Source organism: Gekko japonicus, unplaced genomic scaffold (assembly GCF_001447785.1).
Source record: "Gekko japonicus isolate JY-2015 unplaced genomic scaffold, Gekko_japonicus_V1.1 scaffold686, whole genome shotgun sequence".
NCBI classification, from domain to species: Eukaryota; Metazoa; Chordata; class Lepidosauria; order Squamata; family Gekkonidae; genus Gekko; species Gekko japonicus.
The window spans coordinates 1538195-1562750 of NW_015168671.1; the positions used below are offsets into that span (position 1 = coordinate 1538195).

The window sequence follows — 24556 nt, forward strand, 5'->3', positions numbered from 1 at the left end:
TATATATATATATACACACACACATACACATATACATGCTATACTATCAAGATTATATTGCACACCAATCAATATGCTCATTCAAGCCATATGGGGTTACAGTCTTAAGGGCATGGATCCAGAACAGTTCTCTTTTTTTCAATTGTTGATTCATCTGCAGGTGGCCACAAGGCCAAACATACTTAAGACCAAAGAAAGAAAAATCCTTATCGTTATGCCCTGCTGTCACAAAATGCTCCATAAGGGGGGCATTCTTCCTCCTCCTCCTGATACAACTTCTGTGTTCAGTAATTCTGATCCGTAAAGGCCTTGAAGTGCACCCGACGTATTTTTTTTTACATTGACAGATTATGCAATAAATTAGGCCCTTTGAATTACAGTTAAAGAATGATCTAATAGAATACTGTCTCTTTTTATCTAAGTCATAACAGCAATTAGTGCATAGCATCAGCTCACAGACCTCACACCTTTCACAGGGAAAGTTGCCAGCTGGCAAACCTTGACTATCTACTCCCCTTTGTAATGCTGGAGGTGATTGCAGGCTACTTCTTACCAACAGATCTTTCAAATTCCTAGATCTACGATAAGCAAAGAGAGGAGCCGGACTCACACGAAGGAATATTAGATAGTAGATGCCAGTGCTGCCTAATGATATTGCTGACCTGAGTAGACGTTTCATCATATCTTAAAGGAACAATGATTCTTTTATTTGACTGACTGTCTTTAATCTTTGGTACTAAGAGTGAGGATCAGTTGGTATTTTTTGCCTTATAAAAAGCCTGCTTTACAACTCTAGAGGAGTAGCCTCTGTCTCTTAACTGGCCCATTAATGTATTAGCCTGCTCAACAAAATCAGAATACTGGCTACAATTTATCCTGAGCCTCAACAGTTGAGAATACGGTAAGTTCTTTTTCAGATGTGGGGGGTGGAAACTGTCACTAGATAAAAAGGAATTGGCATCTGTGGGTTTTCTGTATGTGCTAGTCTGAATTATATTTCCCACCCTTCTAATGGTGACATCCAGGAAGTTAATCTCCTTGCAATGATATTTCATTTCAAATTTGATAGTTTCGTGAAGGCCATTAATAAACTCTTTGAATTCTAATAGATGTTGGACTGAACCCTTCCAGAGTAAAAAAAAAATGTCATCCAGAAACCTTTTGAAAATAATGATCTCAGCATAGATGTTATTTGTATTAAGGATGAATTCATTTTCAAACCTATCCATTAAAAGATTTGCCAACTCAGGTGCAAATTTACACCCCATAGCATTTCCAGAAACGTGCCAAAAGAATCTCTTTTGGAATTGGAAATAGTTCCTCTTTAGGCAAATTTCAGCTATATGGCACAAAAAGAAAGTAGAAGGACTGAAGTCACAATCCCTCATGTCTAGTGTACTTTCAAGGACTTCCAAAGCCTCATTGTGGTATATTTGTATACAATGATACCACATCCAGAGTTACAAAAAGCATATCCTCATGTTCCATCCTGATATTATTAATATGTCCCAAAAAATCCATTGTGTCCTTGAGGTATGTGTTAGTTTTAGGGATGAAGGGTTTTAAAAATCATCTAGATAGCTATCTAATGGTTCCAAGATGGACCCACATCCCAAGACTATGGGTCTGCCAGGAACAGGTAGTAACCCTTTATGGATCTTAGGTAAAAGAAGTGTGGGGTTCTGTTTTCAGATTGTAGCAGGAAATCATAGGTGGATATGCATACATAGCCTGCTAATAGGGCCTCATCTAGCACCATAACAATCTCTTTTCTAATCTTCTGGATAGGATCCTCCTTACTTACACTATATGTAAGGTGTTATTCAATTGCCTCTCAGCCTCCATAACATAGTCAGTTCTATCCCATATAACTAAAGCACCCCCCTTGTCTGCTGGCTTAAAGACAACATCCTCTAGGTTTTTTGGGTTATTCAAACAGCTCCTTTCCACTCTACTCAAATTATGCCAGATTTTACTATTGGTGTCATACATCTTATTAATATCCTCCATAACAAACTCTTGAAATGTTAAGACCCTAGGGTTTTGGGAGGGTGGATTAAAGGTGGATTTAGGTTTAAATTTAGCTACCTGCCCAGTTGGTTGGTCAGTATTATTCCTAAAGTAATCAGCTAGTCTTAACTTTTGAAAGAACTTTTGCATTTCCACCATAAGTGAAATTCTCATGCTGAGGAGTGGAGACAAATGAAAGATCTTTTTTCAAAACAGGAATTTCCAATTCTGTGAACTATCTGTTGGAGAGATTTACTACCTGTTTGTCTTCTGTATTTTTTTCTGGTGAAATATTCTTGACTCCTGTTTGTCCTGTATCTTGTTCTCTGGTTTAAAAAACGTTTATGGCTAGAAGAAGTGAGTATTGGGTATTCCAGACCCATGCTCTCGTACTCACCCAGATGGGAATTGAGACCGCACTCCCCGGCCTATTTCGACCCACCTGTACTGTTGGACCATAGGCACAACATGCCTTATTGGTTCACCTCGTATCCAATGTTGGCATCGATGCCATGGCTGACACCTAGGCCACAGTCGGACTGGGACCGTGGGTCACGTCGTTCATGCTCTCCCCAACGTAAATCTAAGCCTTCCGCGTCTCAGTACAAACCTCCAGAGGAACCTCGTCACCCACCCTCTCCTATCCGTTCCACCCCTGCTTTACCACCAAAGGTCGCTCCAATACCGGATACCCCTGCGGCACCAGTATCGCCTTCCAGATCCTCAGCCTCCAATACCGGCACCGATAATTCGGAATGCCTTGAGTCACCTGGGGATCCTTCACCAAAGCCTACGGTGTTAGACAATCTACCGATCTCTCCTTCAGAGGATCTTTCTTCATACAGAGATTTGGTCAAGAGGATGGTGCATTCCCTATAGTCCAACCCCAACCTTCAGTGTCGGACGCTGCTTTTGATGTCATGCAGATCGATACCTCCACGTCGATCGCCCTCCCGATGTCGACTGTTCTCTTACAGGCGGCTAAGGGCCCCTGGGACAAGCCATCGTCTGCTCCAGTGTCGTCCAGATGTCTGGATCATATGTATCGGGTCCAAGAGACGGAGGCTGAATTCCTCCATATCCACCCCAAGCCCAACTCCATGGTCGTGTCGTCCGCCTCAAAGAATAAACGTACCCTTGCTACCCCTTCCGATAAGGAGAGCAAGAAGTTGGATTCCATTGGTCACCGTTTCTACTCAGCTGGAGCTCTCAAGATTAAGACATCTAATTACATTGCTTGCATGGGACGTTACCAGTACTTGCTCTGGGAGCGCTTTACCAACCTTTTGTCCTTGGTTCTTGAGGACAAACATCAGGAGGCCAGGAAGCTGCAAGAGGAAGGCTTGCTGCTCTCTAAACAAATCATCAATATCTTCAAACATACGTTGGACACGTTTTCCAAAACAATGTAGTCTGCAGTTGCCCTCCGTAGGCATTCCTGGCTTAGAACCACCACGCTCCCTGCTGACACCAGGGCGTACATAGAGGACTTACCTTTCGATGGCCAGGGGCTCTTTCATGCGTCCATGGATTTGACGCTCCAGGACATGGATAAGAGCATTAAGGCCTCGAGGTCACTGGGGGTCTCTGCTGCCTCTAAACCCTTTCGTCCTCGCTCTTGGTATCATTACGGCTCCAGGCATCAATACACTAAACTGTCTCCTGACGAAGGCTACAGACCACGTTGGTCTCCGTCTGCAAACAGGCAGCAGTACCAGACCAGGCAAAGTTCTGGGCAGCAACTTGTCAGACCTAAACAACCTAAACCCGGCAAACAGGGCCTTTGACTCACACCTGTCCACCTTTTCCGACCCTACCCGCTTCCATCCCTATCTGCAGGCCTGGGCCACCATTGCGTTGGACCAATGGGTCTTTTCCATCTTAGCCAAGGGCTATTCCATCAAATTTATGGAACTCCCACCTCTTCCTGTAGTCGTCACCACTCCTCCATCGTTATTCCTCCTCGAAGAAGTCACCACACTTCTGTTGAAGGGTGCTATAGAACCCGTGCCTCTAGATCACCAGGGTCTCGTTTTTTATTCCCAGTACTTTGTGGTACCCAAAAGGGACAACGGGCAGAGGCCAATCTTAGACCTTCGCGGCCTCAACGCCTATATACAGTACCGGAAATTCAAAATGACATCCCTACCAGTCATTCTGCCTCTTCTGTCCCAAGGATGCTGGATGGCTAACCTCGACATCAAGGATGCCTATTTCCATTTAACTGTCCACACCCCCATCGAAAATGCCTCCGGTTTGCGATAGAAGGCAACCACTACCAATATAGGAGTCTACCGTTTGGCCTCAGCACGGCCCCGCAGGTTTTCACAAAGAGGATGGTGGTCGTTGTGGTACATCTCCGCCTCTGTGGCCTGATGGTGTTCCCGTATCTAGATGACTGTCTTCTGGTCGCACCTTCCAGGGACCTTCTTGTTCACCATATATCCCAGGCCCTCAATGTTCTTCGTTCAATTTGAAGTGCAACCTGTTTTGCTGCAGGGGAGCACAAGATCCCAAGGTCTTGGGAGACGGTTTCCTTTACCCATGAGACAACAACATCCTGTATATGTTCCCCCTTCTGCCGCTACTGATGAGGATGGTCCAAAGGCTCATGAGGGTCCACATGAGGTGCATCCTGATTGCCCCCTGGTGGCCAAGGCAACCTTGGTTCACCAGCCTCCTCTCGCTAGCCAAGGCTCGCCATCCTCTCCCACAGGTGCCAGATCTGCTCCTAGCGGAGGGAGGAGCTCTGCTGTTCCACAAGGTACACAAGCTCAAGCTAACAGCTTATCTCGTGAACAATTAACATTCTTGGATAGAATCAACACTGTGCTACTCAATGCCAGGAAGGATTTTACAAGACATTCCTACAGGGGAAAATGGGCTTGTTTCTTAGCTTTCGTACAGCCCACGGACATGCCCCCGGCTTCCTTCAGGATTGACCAGGTCTTAGAATTTCTGCTTTCGCTGGCAGAGAAGGGCCTCTCGCACACCTCAATCAGGGTGTACTTGTCGGCAATTTCTGCCTACCATCCAGGCTTCGACAGTTTCTCCATTTTTTCTCACCTGGTCTCAAAGAAATGTCTTAAAGGTCTCCTCCACCTATATCCACCGATCCGTTCACTGGTACCCTTGTGGGACTTGCTGATGGTTCTACGCCATCTGATGGGGCGGCCCTTTGAGCCTATGGCAACTTGCGAGCTAAAGCATGCAGCATGGAAAACTGCCTTTCTTGTTGCCATTACCTCGGCCGGGAAGGGTGGGCGAACTCATGGCCCTCCGTCATGACCTACACTTCCTTACCTCTCTACCGGACAGTGTGAGACTGGTGCCCGACTTCTCGTTCCTGCCTAAAGTGGTCTCTGAGTTCCACCTCAGCTCAGAGATCTTCTTGCTTGAACTTCTTTCCTAGCCCGAAAGATGGCGAACAGTGACTAGATGTTAGGTGGGCACTACTTTTTTACCTGGACAGGACACGTTCAAGTAGGAGGGACAATCACCTTTTTGTCTCATACTTCAGTCACTCCACAAAACAAAAAAATCTTGCCACAACATCTCTCCAAATGGATTGTGGAGACTATTAAGCTGTGCTACCAGTTGGCTAAATGCCCGTTTTCCTTGCCTGTGCGAGCACATTCCACAAGATCCATGGCTATGTCTACAGCCTTCTTGAAGGGTGCTTCCCTGTCAGCGATCTGTGGGGCTGTGACATGGTCTACTCCGAACACCTTCATCAAGCACTACGCTGTTGATGTTCGTGAACGCCACAGAGTGGACCTTGGTCACTTAGTCCTTTTGTCGATAGAGCATTGAATTTGCGACAGCTCCCACCTCCAGGTGAGCCGCTGCTTTTCAATCTCCCATAGGTGTGATGCACAGAGACCACGAAGAAGATAAACAGGTTGCTTACCTGTAACTGATGATATTCGAGTGGTCATCTGTGCAGTCACACCACCCGCCCGTCCTTCCCCACTGCTGTCGCTTCAGTACTTTTCTCTGGTTATTGACATGACAGCGGTCAGAAGGAACTGGGGGGATATCTGCACCCCACCTCCTTGGGCATGTGCAGTTGGGTTCCTGCGCATGCCTGGGAGGGAGGCACAAAAATCCCTTTATGAGCTTTGCATACCACTGATTCGGATCAGCGCAGGCATATAATCCCATAGATGTGACTGCACAGATGACCACTCAGAGATCATCAGTTACAGGTAAGCAACCTGTTTTTCAGGTTATTGTATGTCCTCTAAATAAAGAGAATCTTACCATTCAGTCAGTGGATCAGAAAAGATAAGAGTTAATTTGTCTGTTGGAAAATTGCCAATTAAACCAAACATCATGTTTGAGCGGGCAATTCACAATTGATTAGACATGACATTCTTAAACAGATTTGGAAAATGTCTTTTAAAAATCTGAGTGGTCTGGATTGACATTTCTCTTGATTTGTTTCCTAAAGTTTTATAAAACAATGCCTGGAGAGGTACACCTCTTGTTGGAATGGATTTTGCTACTCTATAGCCTGGTTCAGCTTGTTTTTATATGTGGATGGACATGTAAAGTATTTCCCACTCAGGTGTATCCGAGTTAACTTTGTTCCTCCCAAGTTGTGTGATGTGGGGAAAGGGGGTGGGATTCCCAGGAAGTTCTTCTAGAACTTGGGTGACATTCAGGCTGTGTTCCCACACAGTGAACTTTTTGTGTATTCTGACACAAACATCTCACTATCTAACGTAAGAACAAGTTGTATGCAATGCATTGGGAGATGTATAATGACCAGTATAAATGTTACTCCAGATAACTGGATCTTGTTTAAGACTTCATAACAACTGGGGGGGGGGGGTTTACAATACAAAGCAAGAATTAGCCCTTTCCCGGTGCTGTTTCCAGTATTATATCTTTCTCTTCCCCACAACTTCAAGGACAGTTCAGTCAGAAACTGTGCATGTGTGTACCTACTGTCCTTCAGTGCTGTGACCCTAATTCAATTTAAGCTCCTTTCTGCCTCCTTTGAAACCTCTCTTTCAAAATCTGATGTACTGTTCTCTCATGTAATGCTCAATTAGGTTTTAAGAGTTTCTAGTATTTGGAAAAAAATGTGATACCATCCTGCAGAGCTCTTAACCTTCAGGGCCTTCATTGGATGTCTGTGAAATCTGAGGTTCTTTAACTGTTTTTGTTTTCAGGTGCTTTAAGATACTGAGTGCTACTGGTGAACCAAAAGTATTTAGACCCAGGGACCGTGATGATATCGTAAAAACTGTGATTGAGCCAATGGCCTCAGAGGGACTGAGAACCATATGTCTGGCATTCAGAGACTTCCCAGCAGGAGAACCTGAGCCAGAATGGGACGATGAAAATGATGTTGTCACAGGTCTTACGTGCATTGCTGTTGTAGGCATTGAAGATCCCGTGAGGCCTGAGGTAAGGAAAACACTCATCTTTACAGTGTGCCCTTAGGAATTCTTTACAAAGTTGTTTAGCGGTCTTCTCTAGGGTCTTTACCAAGATGAAAAACAAATAAAAGAATACCCAGACACTCTGTTTAGTTGCCTCTCATTTTGATGAAATAATGTCTGAGATGTGGTTTAACCTAACTAAAGATTAGTTTGTATGTTTATGTTGACTGATATGACCTAACCCCTTTAGCAAGTGAATTGTGTCATTTCTGGGAAAGCACCCTACTGTTATGCATGAGGTGGGGTGAATGCATATATCCTCTTTGCTCTGTTAACAGAATCAATATTAATCTTATAAGTGAATTTTAAAAAAACAAATCTTGGTATACACGAAGCCTTTATAAAAAGTTTGCACATGCATTTAACCTAAGAAATTAAGAAAAGCTTAGTACTGTCTTGTTTAATCTGAGGCCTAGTTCTCACCAACAACGGATAAGGCAGTAAACTTGCGGCTGTACCACTTTGGTTTGGAGGTTGGGGGACTTGCACGATTTGAATGCTTCTTCTGCAAAAAACACCTAGTTTATCCATGTGTGAGAAACTTTCTTGTGAACCTTAATCTACCATTATAAGTGGTACAGTTGATGCAAGTATACCACTCCATCTGCCGTATCATTGGAACTAAGCCTGTGCCTCAGTATTGCAAGAAGCTTTTGGTGTGTCAGCTGTGCAGTAAATTGTAGTCCGAACCATATTTGGGCCTATCTTCCAAATGTGAGGCAAATAAGCTTGTGGTAATGGGCTCATTTAAGAAAATGGCCAGAATAAGCCACAGGAACACTAATTCCTTAACAAAGCAAACCAAGGAGTCACCTGAAAGAGAATCATGATTTGTTTAGACAAAAACGTGTTTACACACACAAGTACATATATAATCATAACATGAGGATGCAAACTGCCCCCTAGAAATGTGTAGAGCCCTAGTACAACTGAAGCTCAGTTTCAGAAGGACATAGTTGCACATTAAAACTGTGTGTGTGCTGGGGAGGGGGCAGAGTGTTGTGAACAGAATTTCCCTATATCAAGAACTACAATAGCAAACAGTTTTTTGTGTATACTGTTTTCTTATTTAGGTACCAGATGCAATAAGAAAATGCCAACGTGCTGGTATAACTGTACGCATGGTTACTGGTGACAATATTAACACTGCCCGTGCTATTTCTTTAAAATGTGGCATTTTGCATCCTGGTGAAGACTTCCTATGCTTAGAAGGCAAAGAATTCAATAGGCGAATACGTAATGAAAAAGGAGAGGTGAGTCTGACTAATAAATGTTCTAATTTCAGTTAAAATCTTAGTTATGAGACTAATCTAAATTATCTTTACAGATAGAACAGGAGCGAATAGACAAAATATGGCCAAAGCTCCGTGTGCTTGCAAGGTCTTCCCCTACCGACAAACACACCCTAGTAAAAGGTAAATAAATATCCTTGCATTAATATGAGCCAGTATAGTTTAGATGTCAGAGTGTCAGATAGGATCTGGGAGGGTCAAGTTTGAATCCCCATTCTGCCACTGAAATTTGCTGGATTATGTTGGGCCACTCATACGCTCTCAGCCTAACCTGTCTCACTGTGCGGTTGTGAGTATAAAATGGAGATCACTGGAAGTTGCTTTGGGTTCACACTGGGGAGAAAGGTTGGGTATAAATAGCTAAACAAAAAAAATAATATACCAGTTCTTGCATTAATTTCAGCTGTAAAGAAAAAATGAACCCAAACTAATTTGCAAGTGCAAGTGCAAAAAGAGAGTGATGTCTACTAAAAGACTCATCAAAATAGTTCTTCACAGTAATGGAATATAGGTGTTCAAGACAGCTGGAGCCATAACTTGTAATATGGAATGGATAGCATATTTGTACTCTATTAGCACATAATTGAGTTCATTATAAACTCCATGTTTGAATTAAATACCAACGGTGCTTTGATTTTAGGTATAATAGACAGTACAGTTTCAGAACAGAGGCAAGTTGTAGCTGTGACTGGAGATGGAACCAATGATGGCCCAGCATTGAAAAAAGCAGACGTTGGCTTTGCGATGGTAAGGAATTTGACTGCTGTCATCAGTGCGTCTAGTAAAAATACAGCAACTTAAGCAAACAGCTAGGATTGGTTGTAGTGGAAGCATTTAAACCATGCTGATGAGTTAATAGAGTGTTGCCAAGATCGGAACTGAATTCGTCTTCCTCTGCCTGTCTGGCTTCTAGTTGACTCTGTTCTCAGATGGTCATGGTGCCAGGACTGCACTGCTGAAGACAAGTGTACAAGCCAAATGCCCTTGGGTTGAATCAAGACTAAAATTCCCATCAATGGAATGGAACTTTCCTGTCTCCCCCTTCCCACTGCAACCCCGTGATTACCACTAAAATGCTGCTTCTGGACGGTAAAAGATGGTGAACAATGGGATGGTGGCACTCTGCAATGGGAATGGAGGAATTGGAGGGAATTGCCCATCCCCTTCCATTAGTGAAATGTATAATTTGGATCCAGCCCAAAATCTGGAAGTAACCTATTTTTTACAAGACTAAAAAAAAAAAAATGACAGTTCACTGACAATTTATATAGAAACACTTTTTAATCCTCTAATTGTAGTTATAGTGCATTTTCTTATTCAGAAAAATAATAGTGACCTACATCTGAAATACATCTTTAAGTACATCTTCTGAATTTATATGAACCTGAGGACAGAGTGCAAGGAAGTGATCAAATGGTGGAAGAAATGTATTAATGTTGAAATAGGTTTTAGCTATAGAAGTCTATGAAGAAACAAAAGATTATGAAGAAACTTAACTTCTAATAAAGCATTATAGAGGGAGAGCAAGGGAGGGACTAAGACAGGGAATTGGAATAAAGCTTTAAAGAAATGTGTTGCTGTTTCTTGTGGCAGAGAAGATCGCACAAAGCTTACCCTTGACCGTTTAAGAAATGTGGTGGGTTGTGAGATGTTAACGTGGTTCCTGCTAAACTGATACTACTTCTGAGCACCTAATTTTGAGATCGGATTTCATTTGTTCTTCCTGTTACTTGTTGCAGTGGAATTGTGACACCGCAACTAAGATCTGTGTAGACTACTATATCTTTGTAGAATTTGATGTCAGGCAGATCGCTTACATGACACTGAACCTTGCATGCTTTACGTGTTTTTTTTTCTTTTTGATATTGACTAGGTAACAGTGCTTTTTCCAAAGAGCAGAACTAGTCAGTCTAGTTATGCTTGTGGGAGGCCAAGCTGTAGATACCTCCCATACTATTCTCATGTAGCATTTGAAGTCAAACTTCCATGCTTAGTTGATGCTAACTTGAGAGGGGCAAAGCACTTTTTAATGAATAGCCATATTGCATCATATGAAACGTGCTTTCTGCTCCTTACGCTTGAACATGTGCAGCTTTTAAATCTGTATAGAATTAACCATTTGGCACCAGTAGCTAACTATTACTCTTATAAGAAAATATATTGCCTTTGTGTACTAAAAATTAGATTGATTTGCTTCAGTGATATGGAAAACTCAAGTACTATTGTGCCATCTAGCGGCTTTGTGGGTTAACTGCGGTTAACTCTTTAAAACTATCCAGAGCAATTTAGAAAGTCAGTCTTTTATCATTCCAAAGGCAAATGAATATTTAAAAGTGCAGTTTCCACTACTGCTGTTATACAGCAGTCTTCATTAAGTTTGCTGCTGTACATTTCCACAAATCAAGTCACTGGTTTGGATGAAAGCAGTACAAGAGAATTACTTGCTGTGATCAACCTGTACATAACCAGTTGATTTTAAGCTGAAGAAATTAGAGATGTTATCAGGGCTTTTTTGTAGAAAAAGCCCAGCAGGAACTCATTAGCATAATAGGCCACACCCCATGCCTTCCCTTGGCTTGCCCAGGTGCCCTACGGCTGCGGGGAGCCCGGGCAAGCCAGCCTTTGGACAGGCTGGGGAAGGCATGGGGAGGCATTTAAATGCCTCCCCAATCCTTCCAGGGGGCCCCTGGCCCGCCTGCCTCGGAGTCGCCAAGGGGAGTTTGCTCTCCAGGCCTTCCCTCTGTAGCCATGCACACAGAGGTTTTTGCTGTAGTGGGCGTGGCCAACTGAAGCCAGCCAGAACTCCATTCCTGTGCATGCCTGCCCAAAAATAGCCCTGGATGTTATCATTTGAGGTTGCATAAATTTGATGCTGATTTGTTAGTTTTTGCACTGCCCAGACTTTAAAGTACATTACAGCACAGTGTTATAGAACCACTTGGTAAGTGCTTAAATGTAAGGTATGTGCCTAAAATGTGATACTGCCCACTACTGATTATGTTCTGCCTTTTGTTTTTTGATCATTCCTTTCAGGGTTTAGCTGGAACAGATGTTGCTAAAGAAGCTTCTGATATCATTCTTACAGATGACAACTTCTCAAGCATTGTTAAAGCAGTTATGTGGGGACGAAATGTGTATGACAGTATTTCCAAGTTCCTTCAGTTCCAGCTTACTGTCAATGTAGTAGCCGTAATTGTTGCTTTCACAGGAGCATGTATTACGCAAGTAGGTATTTATGTGCTCATTTTCAGCTGTAAATTCTGTTACATCCAAAATTATCCTTAGAGCCCTTTATCAAATGTGTTCTTTAAAGGAACATTGCCACATTTCAGTAGAGTATTTCTAGTACAAAATTGTTGATTTCTAGGATATTTGTGATATATTAGGAAACGTGTTATTTTTATAGGATTCTCCCTTAAAAGCTGTTCAGATGTTATGGGTAAACCTTATAATGGACACCCTGGCCTCTCTTGCTTTGGCAACGGAACCCCCCACAGAGTCTCTCTTGCTTCGAAAACCGTACGGTAGAAATAAACCTCTCATCTCACGCACAATGATGAAGAATATTCTGGGTCATGCTTTCTACCAGCTTGTGGTTGTTTTCACACTTCTGTTTGCAGGTAAGAATCCTAAAATTTGTTGTATTTTTGAGTAATAAGCTCTTGTGGCTAGTTTCTATTGCCAGTCTCCTCTTCAGTGTCCCATTTTTATGGAAATATTTTACCTTGGAATCTGAATTGGCCCTGGATATTTAGAACATATCACTCTCTCCTTCACAGGCGAAAAAATCTTTGACATTGATAGTGGAAGAAATGCACCACTGCACGCCCCTCCTTCAGAGCATTATACTCTTGTATTTAATACGTTTGTGATGATGCAGCTCTTTAATGAAATAAATGCCCGAAAAATTCATGGTGAAAGAAATGTATTTGAAGGAATTTTCAATAATGCTATCTTCTGTACTATAGTTCTTGGGACATTTATTGTACAGGTGGGTAGACAATTACTGATGTCAGATTTATTTATAATTGGTGCTTTCTGTGTGTCAGAATAGGTATCACTGGGCAGGACATAATACGGTATATAATTTTCTGTCATTCTTAAAAATTCAACTAACTGAAATCTAAGGTTGTTAGCAGTGTGCATTTATTTATTGATTTGCAAAATTTGCATGCTGCCTTTCTTCCCCGTGAGGACCACCATTATCCTAATGCATTCGCAAGTCCAGCATTAGCAGATTTCTTAATGACACTTTGCCCTCTGTGGATTTTAAGGCACAGGACTGGGCTTCAGAACCTCCAAGTAATTACTATAATGCTTGCTGAAATTAGTGTACATTGGTTTCACTTCAAATTACACAATTTGAGATAGAAATTTTATTTGAATGTCAGACTAAATGTATTTTGACCTGATACTGATAACTTTTGGAAAAGGGATATTGACTTGAATACTTTTAGCTTTAACTGATAGTTAAGCAGAATTGAAGTTGGGATATCACAGAATTAATTAGGAAGTTCTCTTTCAGATACTTATTTTTGCAACACACAAGCAATATTTCTTCCTTTCTTTTTTTAGCCCCCCGTAGGGGATTTTTTTTTTATTTGCATTTTCTAAAAACTACAACGAAAATCAGGGCGGGGAACTACATACTATAGGCGAAAGTAAAAAAAACCCAAGAGATGGTGGTCATACAAACTGCTTAACAATTTTAGCGTACAACACATAATTCAATTCAATTTAGTTGAATGTGGTCATCTAACAATCATTTTATGCTAATAATTTGATTTTAAACACCTCTGCTTCTGATTTCTAAATAAGAGCAATATCAGACTCATAACAATACATTTTAAGAGCATTCAGTGTATGATAACATCTTATTTTTTATATTTTGGCTTTCTCAAACAATAGCTTGTCTTTGGGGCAGCTGCCCCTAATTTAGAGTCTGAATCCTCGTCTGATGTTGCCGCTTCTCCTTTTTCTTCGCTGCCTTCTTTCTCTGCTTCAACCTTTCCTGATGGACAACTATGTAGATGCATCATGCCTTTTCAATAGAGTCCATTTTTTCTTTCCCATCCATAAATTTAAAGATTGTTCCTTCGGGTACCAGCCATCCGTAGGGGATGTTTTTCTTTTGTAAGAATGTCACCAAGTCTCTGTACTGCCTCCTCTTTCTTCTTATTTCAAATGGAATGTCTTTTAATACTTTTATTTCTTTGTCTTTGATCTTCAAGGTAGATCCGTTTGTCGCTTTGAGAATTTGATCTCTCACTTGTCATCTAGAGAATCTTATAATCACTTCCCCAGGCAGATTATTCTTCCTTGTAAATTCTGGATATGATCTATAGATCATATCTATTTCACGTTGTAAAATGTCCATTTTTATATCTGCCATAGGTCCTAATGCATCACACATAGTCTGTTTCAGATTCTCAGCTTTTTCTTCAGGAACCCCTTGAAATCTTAAGACATAGCTTGCTCTCTCCATTTGTAGCTGTAAAAGTTGAGACTCCTCCATCAATCTCTTTTTTTCCATCACCTGCAGTTGTTTTTGGAGCTTTTTAGTGTTGGTGTCTACTTCTTTTACCTCTTGTTCAGTTTTATCTGGGTTTTTTTTTTGCTATTTCAGTCAATTGCAATTGCTGTGCATCGAATTTGCTGTGCAAAGCTGTTACTTGTTCCAGCAGGGATCGCAATGCTTTCGTCAGCATCTTTTGTAGCTCCGTAGTCATGTCCTGTCTAGGGGCAGGACTCGCTGGGCCAGCAGTTCTGGCAAGAAGTTTTGGTTTAACTTGTTTGTCTTTCTCGTCCCTTCTCGTCCCTCAAAGTTATTACAGTCTTCCAACGCAGCTTAGTAAGTTCTTAACTGCTTTTATTTTCAGTCCCTCTTGCTTCAACGTTCCACCCACCCTTTTTACTTAAAACGCAACGTTCGCTTAGTTTCTTCTCTTAACCGGGGAGTGTCCCCCCCTCGCTTTTAAAGGGTGAGTTTTCGCTTAGTTTTTGGTGCTTCTTGCTTAAACTCCAACTCACATTTCAACACTGGATCTGCTTTACTTTGCAAATCACTCTGCCACCAAACGCTTGCTCCGGTGTGCGCTTCTACTTCCCATTCAGGACGCTCCGTGGCAGGACCTTCGGGGCATTGGAAAAGCCCCCCTTCGCCGGCAGGATAGCCGGAGGAAGAGCTTTCTTACCCCCCATGTCTAGGAACCTCCTACAGAGATTCCAGGGGTGGCGCGGACACTCATGCCCCCTCCGTACCGCTGGCTCTGGCAGTCCTCTCCCAGAGGATCAGGAGAGGAGACCGCCATGGCGAACGCCAAAACCAGACTCCACACAAGCAATATTTCTAGGGTAAATAAAGCTTTGATTCTGTGGACAGCTTCATATACTGGCAACTTAAAATTTAAAAACGGGGAGCAATTGCATTCATAGGTATTGCAAGTCTAGATATATGTAAGCAGCTGCATTTGCTAACTTGGAAGTGAGCTCCTAAATTGTGTATTGTTTAGTAGCCAACAAACCCTGGTTAATTTCTTTTAACAGATACTTATAGTGCAGTTCGGTGGAAAGCCTTTCAGTTGCTCAGAACTTACAGTAGAACAATGGCTATGGTCAATTTTTCTAGGAATGGGAACACTACTTTGGGGCCAGGTAAGTTGTAATATCTGCATTTTTAGCAAGTGAATTGCACAATGTGAGTGTTCTATACATTTATTTAGTCATATACTGTAATTTTTCCATTGTAAGCAACTTATTCCATGCTGTATTACTTCCATTTTGAATTTTCAAACAACTCTGGGAAAGGCAGTCTTATTGGCATGTCTTTTCTACTGCTGCCTGTTGCCAAGTACTAGTTGTATGCCTTTATTGCATCTGCTAATGTGTTCTTGCAATCCTGGCTGGCTTTCTATGGCCTTACAATTTCTTCAGTAGCTTTGTTATAAAGTTTTGTGGATAAATCTGTACTCATTTATTTGGAATTGTATTTGACAGAATTCCTAAATCCAGATTGTGTGAAGTTTGAGCTTTTCTTTTTTTCTCAATTGCCCATAGTTAATATCAACAATTCCAACCAGCCATTTAAAATTTCTAAAGGAAGCTGGCCATGGAACACAGAAGGAGGAGATTCCAGAAGAAGAACTAGCAGAAGATGTCGAGGAGATTGATCATGCTGAAAGAGAACTCCGACGTGGTCAGATCTTGTGGTTTAGGGGCCTAAACAGAATACAGACTCAGGTATGGTCTTGTAAAAGGTAGGAGACAGTGTGGGTTGAAGGGGTTATGAATCTTCCCATTGCTCTCAGTTCCGGGGGGGGGGGGTTAGTCATAAACTGTATGAATGTTCCCTACATGGGGAAATGGATGATCCTAATGCCTCAAGCGCCTTCTTCACTTCATCTTTGAATGCCTCTTTTGCCTCTTTATCTGCTCTATAAAAGTGCCTTTTTTCTTTACTTTTTTATGTGTTATAGATGGGATGGTCCTTTCTCTTGTTCTCTCTCTCTCTTGCTGAGCAAGCTGTCACAATCTCTGATTCCTTGCAGATGGATGTAGTGAATGCTTTCCAGAGTGGAACTTCCATTCAGGGGGCTCTAAGGCGGCAACCTTCCATCGCCAGCCAGCATCATGATGTAACAAATATTTCTACCCCTACACATGTAGTGTTTTCCTCTACTACTACTGCTTCTACTACTGTGGGGTGTGAGTGTGTGTTCCTAAGTGCATGAATTTAACATTTCCTGATCCGCACACCTAACGTTTCTCATTTTCTCCTCTAGTCTTTAAATTCATCGTTAAAGCTTCTCATTTTTTTCTCACAAAATGGGAGTCCTCAAACCCACCCCCTTTTTTTCTTTGAGGGCTACAACACAGGTGGAACAGTTGCAGCAAAGATTTACAGTGAATGCTGTGAGCCTGCATATATTGTGCCTTTGCTCTTGCACAGAGGGGAAATTAAAGAAACAAAGCAACTGGAATTAGAAATAACTGTGATAAATATTTGAGTATATGCCTTTATTTGTAACTGTTTGCAAGAAGCTATACAATATAATTTGAGAAGTTACAAATTGGCCCAACATAAGGAGGTGACTTTAAGATGTTTACAAATTGGAAATAGAACTTCAAATATAATTTGTACAGTATCTGAAATTTACAAATTAGACATTTGGCTTGAAATCTTGACTGCATTCTTTTATTGCAGAGACAACAGTTATTTAGTTTGCCTGTGTTTCAGGCTTAATGCAAAGTTGTAGGACGCTGTTAACTTTCTAAACAACTTCTATGTGGTGCTTTTAACTCCAAAAGTTCATTAGTTGGACATTTCTTTCTAAGTCCTTTTGCCAATAGTACTTGAACTTCTCTTGGTTGATTTAATTATTTATTTATTTATATAGTCAGGTTTTTACCCCGCCCTCCCAGCCGAGACCGGCTCAGGGTGGCTTACATAAAACAATACATAAATTACAATAAAACGATTAAAACACATTAAAACAGTACTGCAACCAATTGATGACATAAAGTGCTAGCGTTATTGTCCTTGGTTGTTGTTGTTGCTTTAACAATTTAAGTAACTTTTCTTCTAGCTTATTTTTCCACAAGAGAGCTTTCTGTGTTAATCCTCTGTAGTGATTAGAATCAGAATGCGTAATTGAAAATACATAAATTAGGATTACAAATATTTGTGGAGAAATGGCACAATTACTGTAGAATCTTTTAAATTAACCTTAAACCTTAAAACTTCCACATTTTTCCTGAACGGGGAAGGCACATTATTTCTAAATGTGAATTTTCTTCAGGTTTAATTTTAATCCTGTAGAAAATAAATGGCTGGCAGTTCTTAATAAATAGACCTTGAGAATTTGTGCTCTCTTCACACTGTTCTTTATAGGCTCTTACAGGTCCGATATTCGATTGCATAGAACTGTATGTCAATATTTTGCTTAACATTTTAAAAATAGCCTGCCAATATTTGTCTGCCACTTAGCACTATCATAATATTGGGGGGGGCATCTGTTAATTCTGGTTTGTTTGAAATTTTTATATGCCAACCTTTCTATTGACCAAGTTAGGACACAAGGTTGGTAACAGCAACCACAGCATGTCATCTAACTAGGATGTAATACTAAGTACACAACCAGGGTGTAATACTAAGTACATATGTAAGCATTAGGAATATCACTTGACAAGTCCCTTACCTATAAACTAGTCTTGTTTCCCTAGATCAGATAAGATTTACATATTATAGGCACTGTAGGGAGAAATCCTAAGCAGGTCTACGTGGACATAAGTCCTATTTTTATTCAGTAGAGCTTAGTCTCAGGAAAGTGTTCTTAGGATTTCATCCATAGTCTCTTAAAATGGAGATGTGCAAGCAGATCATAGAATCAGAATGTTACATTTCGAAGGGACCTTGCAGGTCATCTAGTCCAACCCCCTGCACTCTGCAGGAGCATAGCTGATAGTCCCTACAGATGTTTCTCTGCTGCTTACTATGGGACACTATTGTTGCAAGCCCCACCTCTTTGATACATCAGGTTGGGTTCAAAGATGCCTTCTGTAAGCAGTCATTCTTATAAGAAGTAATTTGCAGTCCCCGTCCCCCCCAGATCTTGCACTTGAACTAGGGTCACCTGTACCACTGCATATGCGGTTCTAGGAGATTGCATAAGTTTCATGTTTCTAGTACGATTAGTGTGTTTAGAACTGCGCATCTTTTTGTCTTGAGCATTTTTCTTGTATGTTATCATGGTCCATTAATAATTAAAGGCTGTTTCATTATTGTCAAATTCATGTATAACAGAATAGCAAGTGCAAATATTAATACTGTTTCTATACTATGAATTGTCAGTTTAACAAAGTGTTTCCAAGGAATGGTACAGTTAACCTGCATTTGGCAATGATCAGGCTGCCAATATAGTTAAGCCTCAGCATTGCCAGTTCTGTGGATACTTAAATCTGGAGACTGGGGCCATGAACAGACAGAGATCTTTCCCCAAACCTGAAAAACAAGGTTTGCAGAAAAATCTTTATCTATCTATATATATATGGGGGTGGGGGGTTAATCCCCCACAAAATAAATAATTGCAAACTTTAAGAAATGAATTCCCTCAGTGGACATCATTAGGCAGCTACACAGTGCTGCCAACCTTCAAAATTTGGTATATGTCAGTAAAGGGGGGGGGGACGTGTCCCCTCGTAGGCCTGTTCTGGTCTTTAAGGGAGGATTCATCAAGACCAGGACTGGCTGGTTGCTGCTGTTCAACAGCAGCTGCCTCATGAAAGCCAGTGGGGCATAATGGCAAAAGATTCTGACTGGGATCTGGGAGACCCAGGTTCTAATCACCGCTGCATCATGTGAACTCACTGAGTGACCTTGGTCCAGTCCAGGGGTCTTTTCATAGAAAAAGAGCTGCAGGAGCTCATTAGCATATGGTATGCTAATGAGCTACTAGGCTATTAGCATATGCCACACACCCTGACATCACCAGAAGTGATGTCACAAGGGGGAGCAAAGGGGTGAGGCATCTTCAAAAGCCTTCCCTTCCCCAGCTGGCCTGCGGGGGGGGGAGTGAAGAGAGAAGGGGTTTAAAGTTTAAACCCCTTCTCACTAGAGTTGGGCCACAGAAGAAGGAAAGAGAGAGAGAGTAGAGAGAAGGAAAGAAGGAAGGAAAGAGGGGGTAAAAAGAGAAGAAAAGAAAGAGAGAAGGGAAGAAGGAGGGAATGAAAGAAGAAAGAGAAGGAGAGGAGGAAAAGAGAGGAAGGAAGGAGGGAAAGAAAAGGAAAGGAGGGAAAGATGGCAAAGAGATGGGGGAGGGAGGCTCTACCACCCCCCATCAAGCCCCCACCACCCCCACCCCCGTGGATCCCTTACTTACCGCTTCAGCGTGGGCCCGGGAGACCCAGCTGCGGGGCTCTCCAGGCTTCCCCTGGCTCCTGCGTGGGCCCGGGGGACCCGGCTGCAGGGCTCTCCGGGCTTCCCCCGGCCCCAGCACTTTGACGCAGGCCCGGGGGACCCAGCAGCATGGCTCTTCAGGCCTCCCCCCAGCCCCAGCGCTTTGGAGCTGGGGGCAGGGCTTGCCACATGCCAGCTCCTGGGCTGCCGGAGCAGCGCTCCGGCCCCAAAAGACCCCTGGTCCAGTCACTCTATTTTCAGCTTAACCTACCTTACAGCATTGTTGTGATGATAAAATGAAGGACACGAGAATGATAAAGTGACTTTGAGTCCCCATTGCGGAGAAAGGCAGAGTATAAATTAAATAAATAAATGTAACTGTGGGGGGCAGGCAGAAGGTAGGTTGGTTAGTGGGTAAGAGGGAAGCAGGGAAAGGAGGATATGGGAGTTGCCAGGAGAAGAGAAAGAGTAAATAGCATGGGAAAGGGGGATTCAGAGGAAAGTGAAGTGCTCCCTGCAAGTCTTTTGGGTTTCCCACCATACAGCTGGGTCCATCTCAGTGACCAACATCACACAGCTTAGCTATAGTTTTCCTATCAGGGGAAGAGGAGAAGCTGAATGTGAGGGGCAGATAAATGTATGTTGGCTGGTGGATGGGAAGGAGAAAAGGAAGCAAAAAGGATATAGGCTTATGAGGGGTTTCAGAGAAGAGAGAAAATCCTGGGAACGGGGGAAATGAGATCCCCTGCAAGTCCTTGCAGGTTCCTCACCATACAACTGGGCTGATGGCCAGCACCACATAACTGAGCCATAGTTTTCCTGGGTAGAGGCTGCCAGGGGGAGGGAAAGCTGAATACAAGGAAGCAGCATTAAAGGTAAGTTGGCTGTTGGATGGGAAAGAAGCAGAAAAAGGGGGGAAGGCTATGTAGACTTTCAGAGAAGACACGGAGGAAATAGTTGGAGAGGGGGAAATGAGATGCCCCCCACAAATATTTGTAGGTCCCCTGCTTGTATTTTCTCTGATACTATAAATCTGAGATTGTGCATCAGATTCCACTAGTGGAAGTTTTTCCTCCACAGAAAGTAACCTTCCCCTGAATCAACAGAGCCTTGTGCTAGGGGAAGGCTCTTTTCTGAGGAGTAAAGTGAAATTTTAATGGAATGTTTCTATGGGATCTCATTCTATGAAATTGTGCTACTGGAGGAGGGAAAGGCTATGATTTAGTAAGAGAATTGTTTCAAATAAAATCTCCTAACCCTTATGAAATTTCCACAAGCAAATTATGATATAAAATATCTCTATTATTATGTGTACTGATTTTCAACCTACGTCTCCAAAGAGGTTTTCAACCTTCATTAAATGCAAGACGTTCATGTTAAAAAACACTTCAATTTGAAACCATAAAATAAATGACCTGATGAAATGGGAGCTGGGTGAGGGGAGAGATCAGAATTTTAAAACACTGAACTTGGATACTACAGAACATAAGGAGTGTTTAGTTCCTCTGACTGGGTAGTGGGAAAGCAGAATTAGATGGGGCAACTGTGAACCAATCCTGGAGTAGCTGTATGATGGTGTGATCACTCTACCTTCCTCCTTCCCTCTCTGTCACCGGACAATTGGTCTCATATAGCCTCTGTGGTAAAGGAGGTGTTGGGCTAGATGAACTGTATTAACATAATGGCAGCTTCATTCAGCATACTGAAATATACTGATTTTCAACTCTTTTGATAAACTGAGTTGCTTCTCTTGGCCATAGAAAACAAATGGTCATCTGCTGTGTACCACCACATATACAGAATCTCAATAGTTGCTGTGTTGCCTTTTTTCAGTTCTGCAGAAATTAATTTCTCCATTGTTTGAGTTTATGAAGGTTTCCATTAGTATGAGAATCTGCTGTCTGCATAACTGTTTCATGTATGTTTCTACTTTGTTTTCATTTTAGTACATAAGCATGTGACAAATGTTTTACCTCACAGTGTGCAGATAGAGGACAGCAAACATCTGTATCTTACAGATAAAATATTATTTTGTATTTCTTCTTGATGCCACAGATCCTTGGTGGGGTGACATACATTACTATGAAAGTATTTTCTGTGTGGTGTATACTCAAATATTTATAGCTGTAGAGTTGTTTTTGCATGATAATGGAGAAAAATGCAACCTTTTGATACTTTGTTTGCTTTGCTTTTTATAGTTGGAAGCATCTTAATGCACAGCATTAGGGGAAAATAATCTACTCGGGTTTATAAAATTACCCCCTCCTTTGTGTTGCAAAAACTAACAATTTTTATCCAGTTAACTAAATCAAGCAATGCTTTTTCAGATTGGCTTTTTAAACAGAAAACAATCTGTGTTAATTTAAGTGTAGTATTAAATTTTGTAGAGCTCTCCATTTTTTCATTTTTATTCCTACTCTAGCCTGATAGGGCTAAACTGAAATGCTGTTCATTTTTCTTACAGTTTATTGCAAGTTCCACTGCATTACATACAAATTCAGTTCACTCATGTTTAGCTGTTTGTGGATTCAAACTCATAAAACCATGTTCCACTGATTGTAAGCCTGCTGTATACTAACCTTGGTCTTCTTTTCGTATTTACAGATCCGAGTGGTGAACGCATTTCGTAGTTCTTTATATGAAGGTTTAGAAAAACCTGAGTCAAGAAGTTCAATCCACAACTTTATGACGCATCCAGAGTTTAGAATAGAAGATTCTGAGACTCATATTCCCCTTATTGATGATACTGATGCTGAAGATGATGCGCCAACAAAACGCAACTCAACTCCTCTTCCACCCTCTCCCAACAAAAATAACAATGCAGTTGACAGTGGAATTCATCTTACAACAGACTTGAACAAGTCTGCTACCTCTTCATCCCCAGGGAGCCCACTACATAGTTTGGAAACATCACTCTGATTGTAAGCTGAATGTTTAACACATTAGCTGCATTGTAAAGAAACAAATTGAAACTTGGGTCTTCTACTCATTGTGATGGGCAAGAAGATATTCTTGTCTTGGACTTCAACAAGAAGATACACACTTGTACGAATGTAGATTTATTTTTTTAAAAAGAGCTTTCTGCCAGACTTGAGGGTGCTTTGGGGAGGGGGGAATAATTGACAGATAAACAGTAACTTGGCATAAGTGACCTGTGGATCATCAGCTGTACTTAAGAATGGCCCTTATGAATGCGTTAAGCAGAGCTTTAGTTTCTCGTTCCTTTTTGAAGAGAGGGCTGGGAAGGGCGAGGGAGCCCTGGATCACTGAATTGATAACTTTAATTTCTGTTGTTGGCTGTTAATAATTTGGATTATTTATGTTTATAAATGATACAGATCTGTTTACAAGGTTTGTAGATACTTTTTGTTCCTGTTCGTAGATGGGAAGCTTCCTTATAAATGACGCAGAAGAAAAAAATTAGTCCATCAAATACTGCTGTATTTTCAGGAAAAGGGTGTTTCTATTGAAACTGTACTAAATTTTTGCCTGCAATTTACCCTGTTAAATATTGTAGATAAAATTGCTACTACTAATAGCCAAATAGGTAACACTAATGCTTTGTAAAAACCATGAGCAGTGGTGTTCTAATGAAGTTATGGCCTCTGTCCTAATTAGTTTCTTAAACATTTACTACTTAATGGTTTTGAAACAACTGTTAAATTTTTAAAAAATGAGAAACTTGATGAATAACTTCTGTTCAAAATTTAGTAGAGGATTGTTTAATGCAGGACAATGTGATGGAACTTGCTTGAAATACTTTTGTTATCTCAGGCAAAATGGATTAAATCAAAATACATCAGAACCTTAGTCCTTTTGGTTTTTGTCTAAACACAGTAGCTTAGTGCTGTCTTGGTGAACTGTGAGTGGAGCTGTTTATTTTTCTGATCTAGTATCCTTACAGCATGAAGGCTGTTGGCATTTGGAACCTTATGAATAGGTAGCATACATGTTTTCTTTTGTTTTGAAATTCATTTGTAAAAAAATAAATCAGCCCTTTTTATTAAAATAAATATGCACCAATGGTTTTTGCAGGACTCTGTACCTTTACAATGTTAAGAACTTACAAATATTGCTTTAAGTTTGGAGGGTTCATTTTGTGTGGACATTTAGTAAATATCGCAATTTTCCATTTTCTCATTGATAAAATGGAATGTTTGCAGTAGTTCAGGCTGGGAGACCTTATCCAGGCTAAAGGACTTAATAGCAAAAATTGTTGACCTATAAAGATATTTTTGACTAGGTTTTTTTAAAATCACTAATTGGACTTGTATTCAAATGGCAGATACTGATGATCCTTGTAAACAATTTTCTGGGGGCCAAAAACAACAAAATTAATAATGTTCACTCATGAGGATCTGCAAACTAACTTCTTAAAAGCCACTGTCTTTACAGTTAATTCCTCCTTTTCTCTGTTTTTTTAACCTTTCTCTTCCTAAGGTTACTAGATACTTTTCTTTTGCCAAGGGAGCCAAATGAGGAATAAGAATGTTGAAGAAACTTAGTTCAAATAAATAGTTTGAAAGTACTGCCAAGAGGAAAAGTGAAAGAGCATCAACAGTAGCTCCTTTGTGTACTGAGCCATGGCTGAAGACACCCAGGGAATGATCTTTGTTTATTTTAAGGTCCTTTTGTAAGAGCTGTGCCTTTCTCACAAGGGAAACTAGAATGTATTTTAGCTGCTAAGTTAGGCCTTGACTTGCCCAAATTGGAGGAGAAAAGTTCTGGGGAAACTAGGTTAGCAAAGGAGAAGGGGAAAATGCACCATTAAAATATTGTTATGTCCTGCGGACACAATATAGTGGTGAACTGTTCCCACTCCTTACTGCACTTCTGTGACCTCCAGTATTAACCTTTTGGGGGTCAATAAAGAACTGCTGGGGAAAGGGCAATAATGGAAAGATTGC

At 41.3% G+C, this 24556-nt stretch overlaps 1 protein-coding gene across 1 annotated transcript in view; it reads left to right on the forward strand.

The window, feature by feature from the left end:
• The window catches only part of ATP2B1 (ATPase, Ca++ transporting, plasma membrane 1), a 124843-nt gene extending 101180 nt beyond the window's left edge, over nucleotides 1–23663 (forward strand). Inside the window, 11 exon segments of the mRNA XM_015415355.1 lie at nucleotides 7191–7428; nucleotides 8537–8716; nucleotides 8791–8878; nucleotides 9396–9502; nucleotides 11789–11980; nucleotides 12162–12375; nucleotides 12535–12746; nucleotides 15302–15409; nucleotides 15812–15994; nucleotides 16303–16389; nucleotides 22254–23663. Coding sequence (XP_015270841.1) covers nucleotides 7191–7428; nucleotides 8537–8716; nucleotides 8791–8878; nucleotides 9396–9502; nucleotides 11789–11980; nucleotides 12162–12375; nucleotides 12535–12746; nucleotides 15302–15409; nucleotides 15812–15994; nucleotides 16303–16389; nucleotides 22254–22568 — 1924 coding nt within the window. The 3' untranslated portion in view covers nucleotides 22569–23663.
• The last annotated feature ends 893 nt before the right edge of the window (nucleotides 23664–24556 follow it).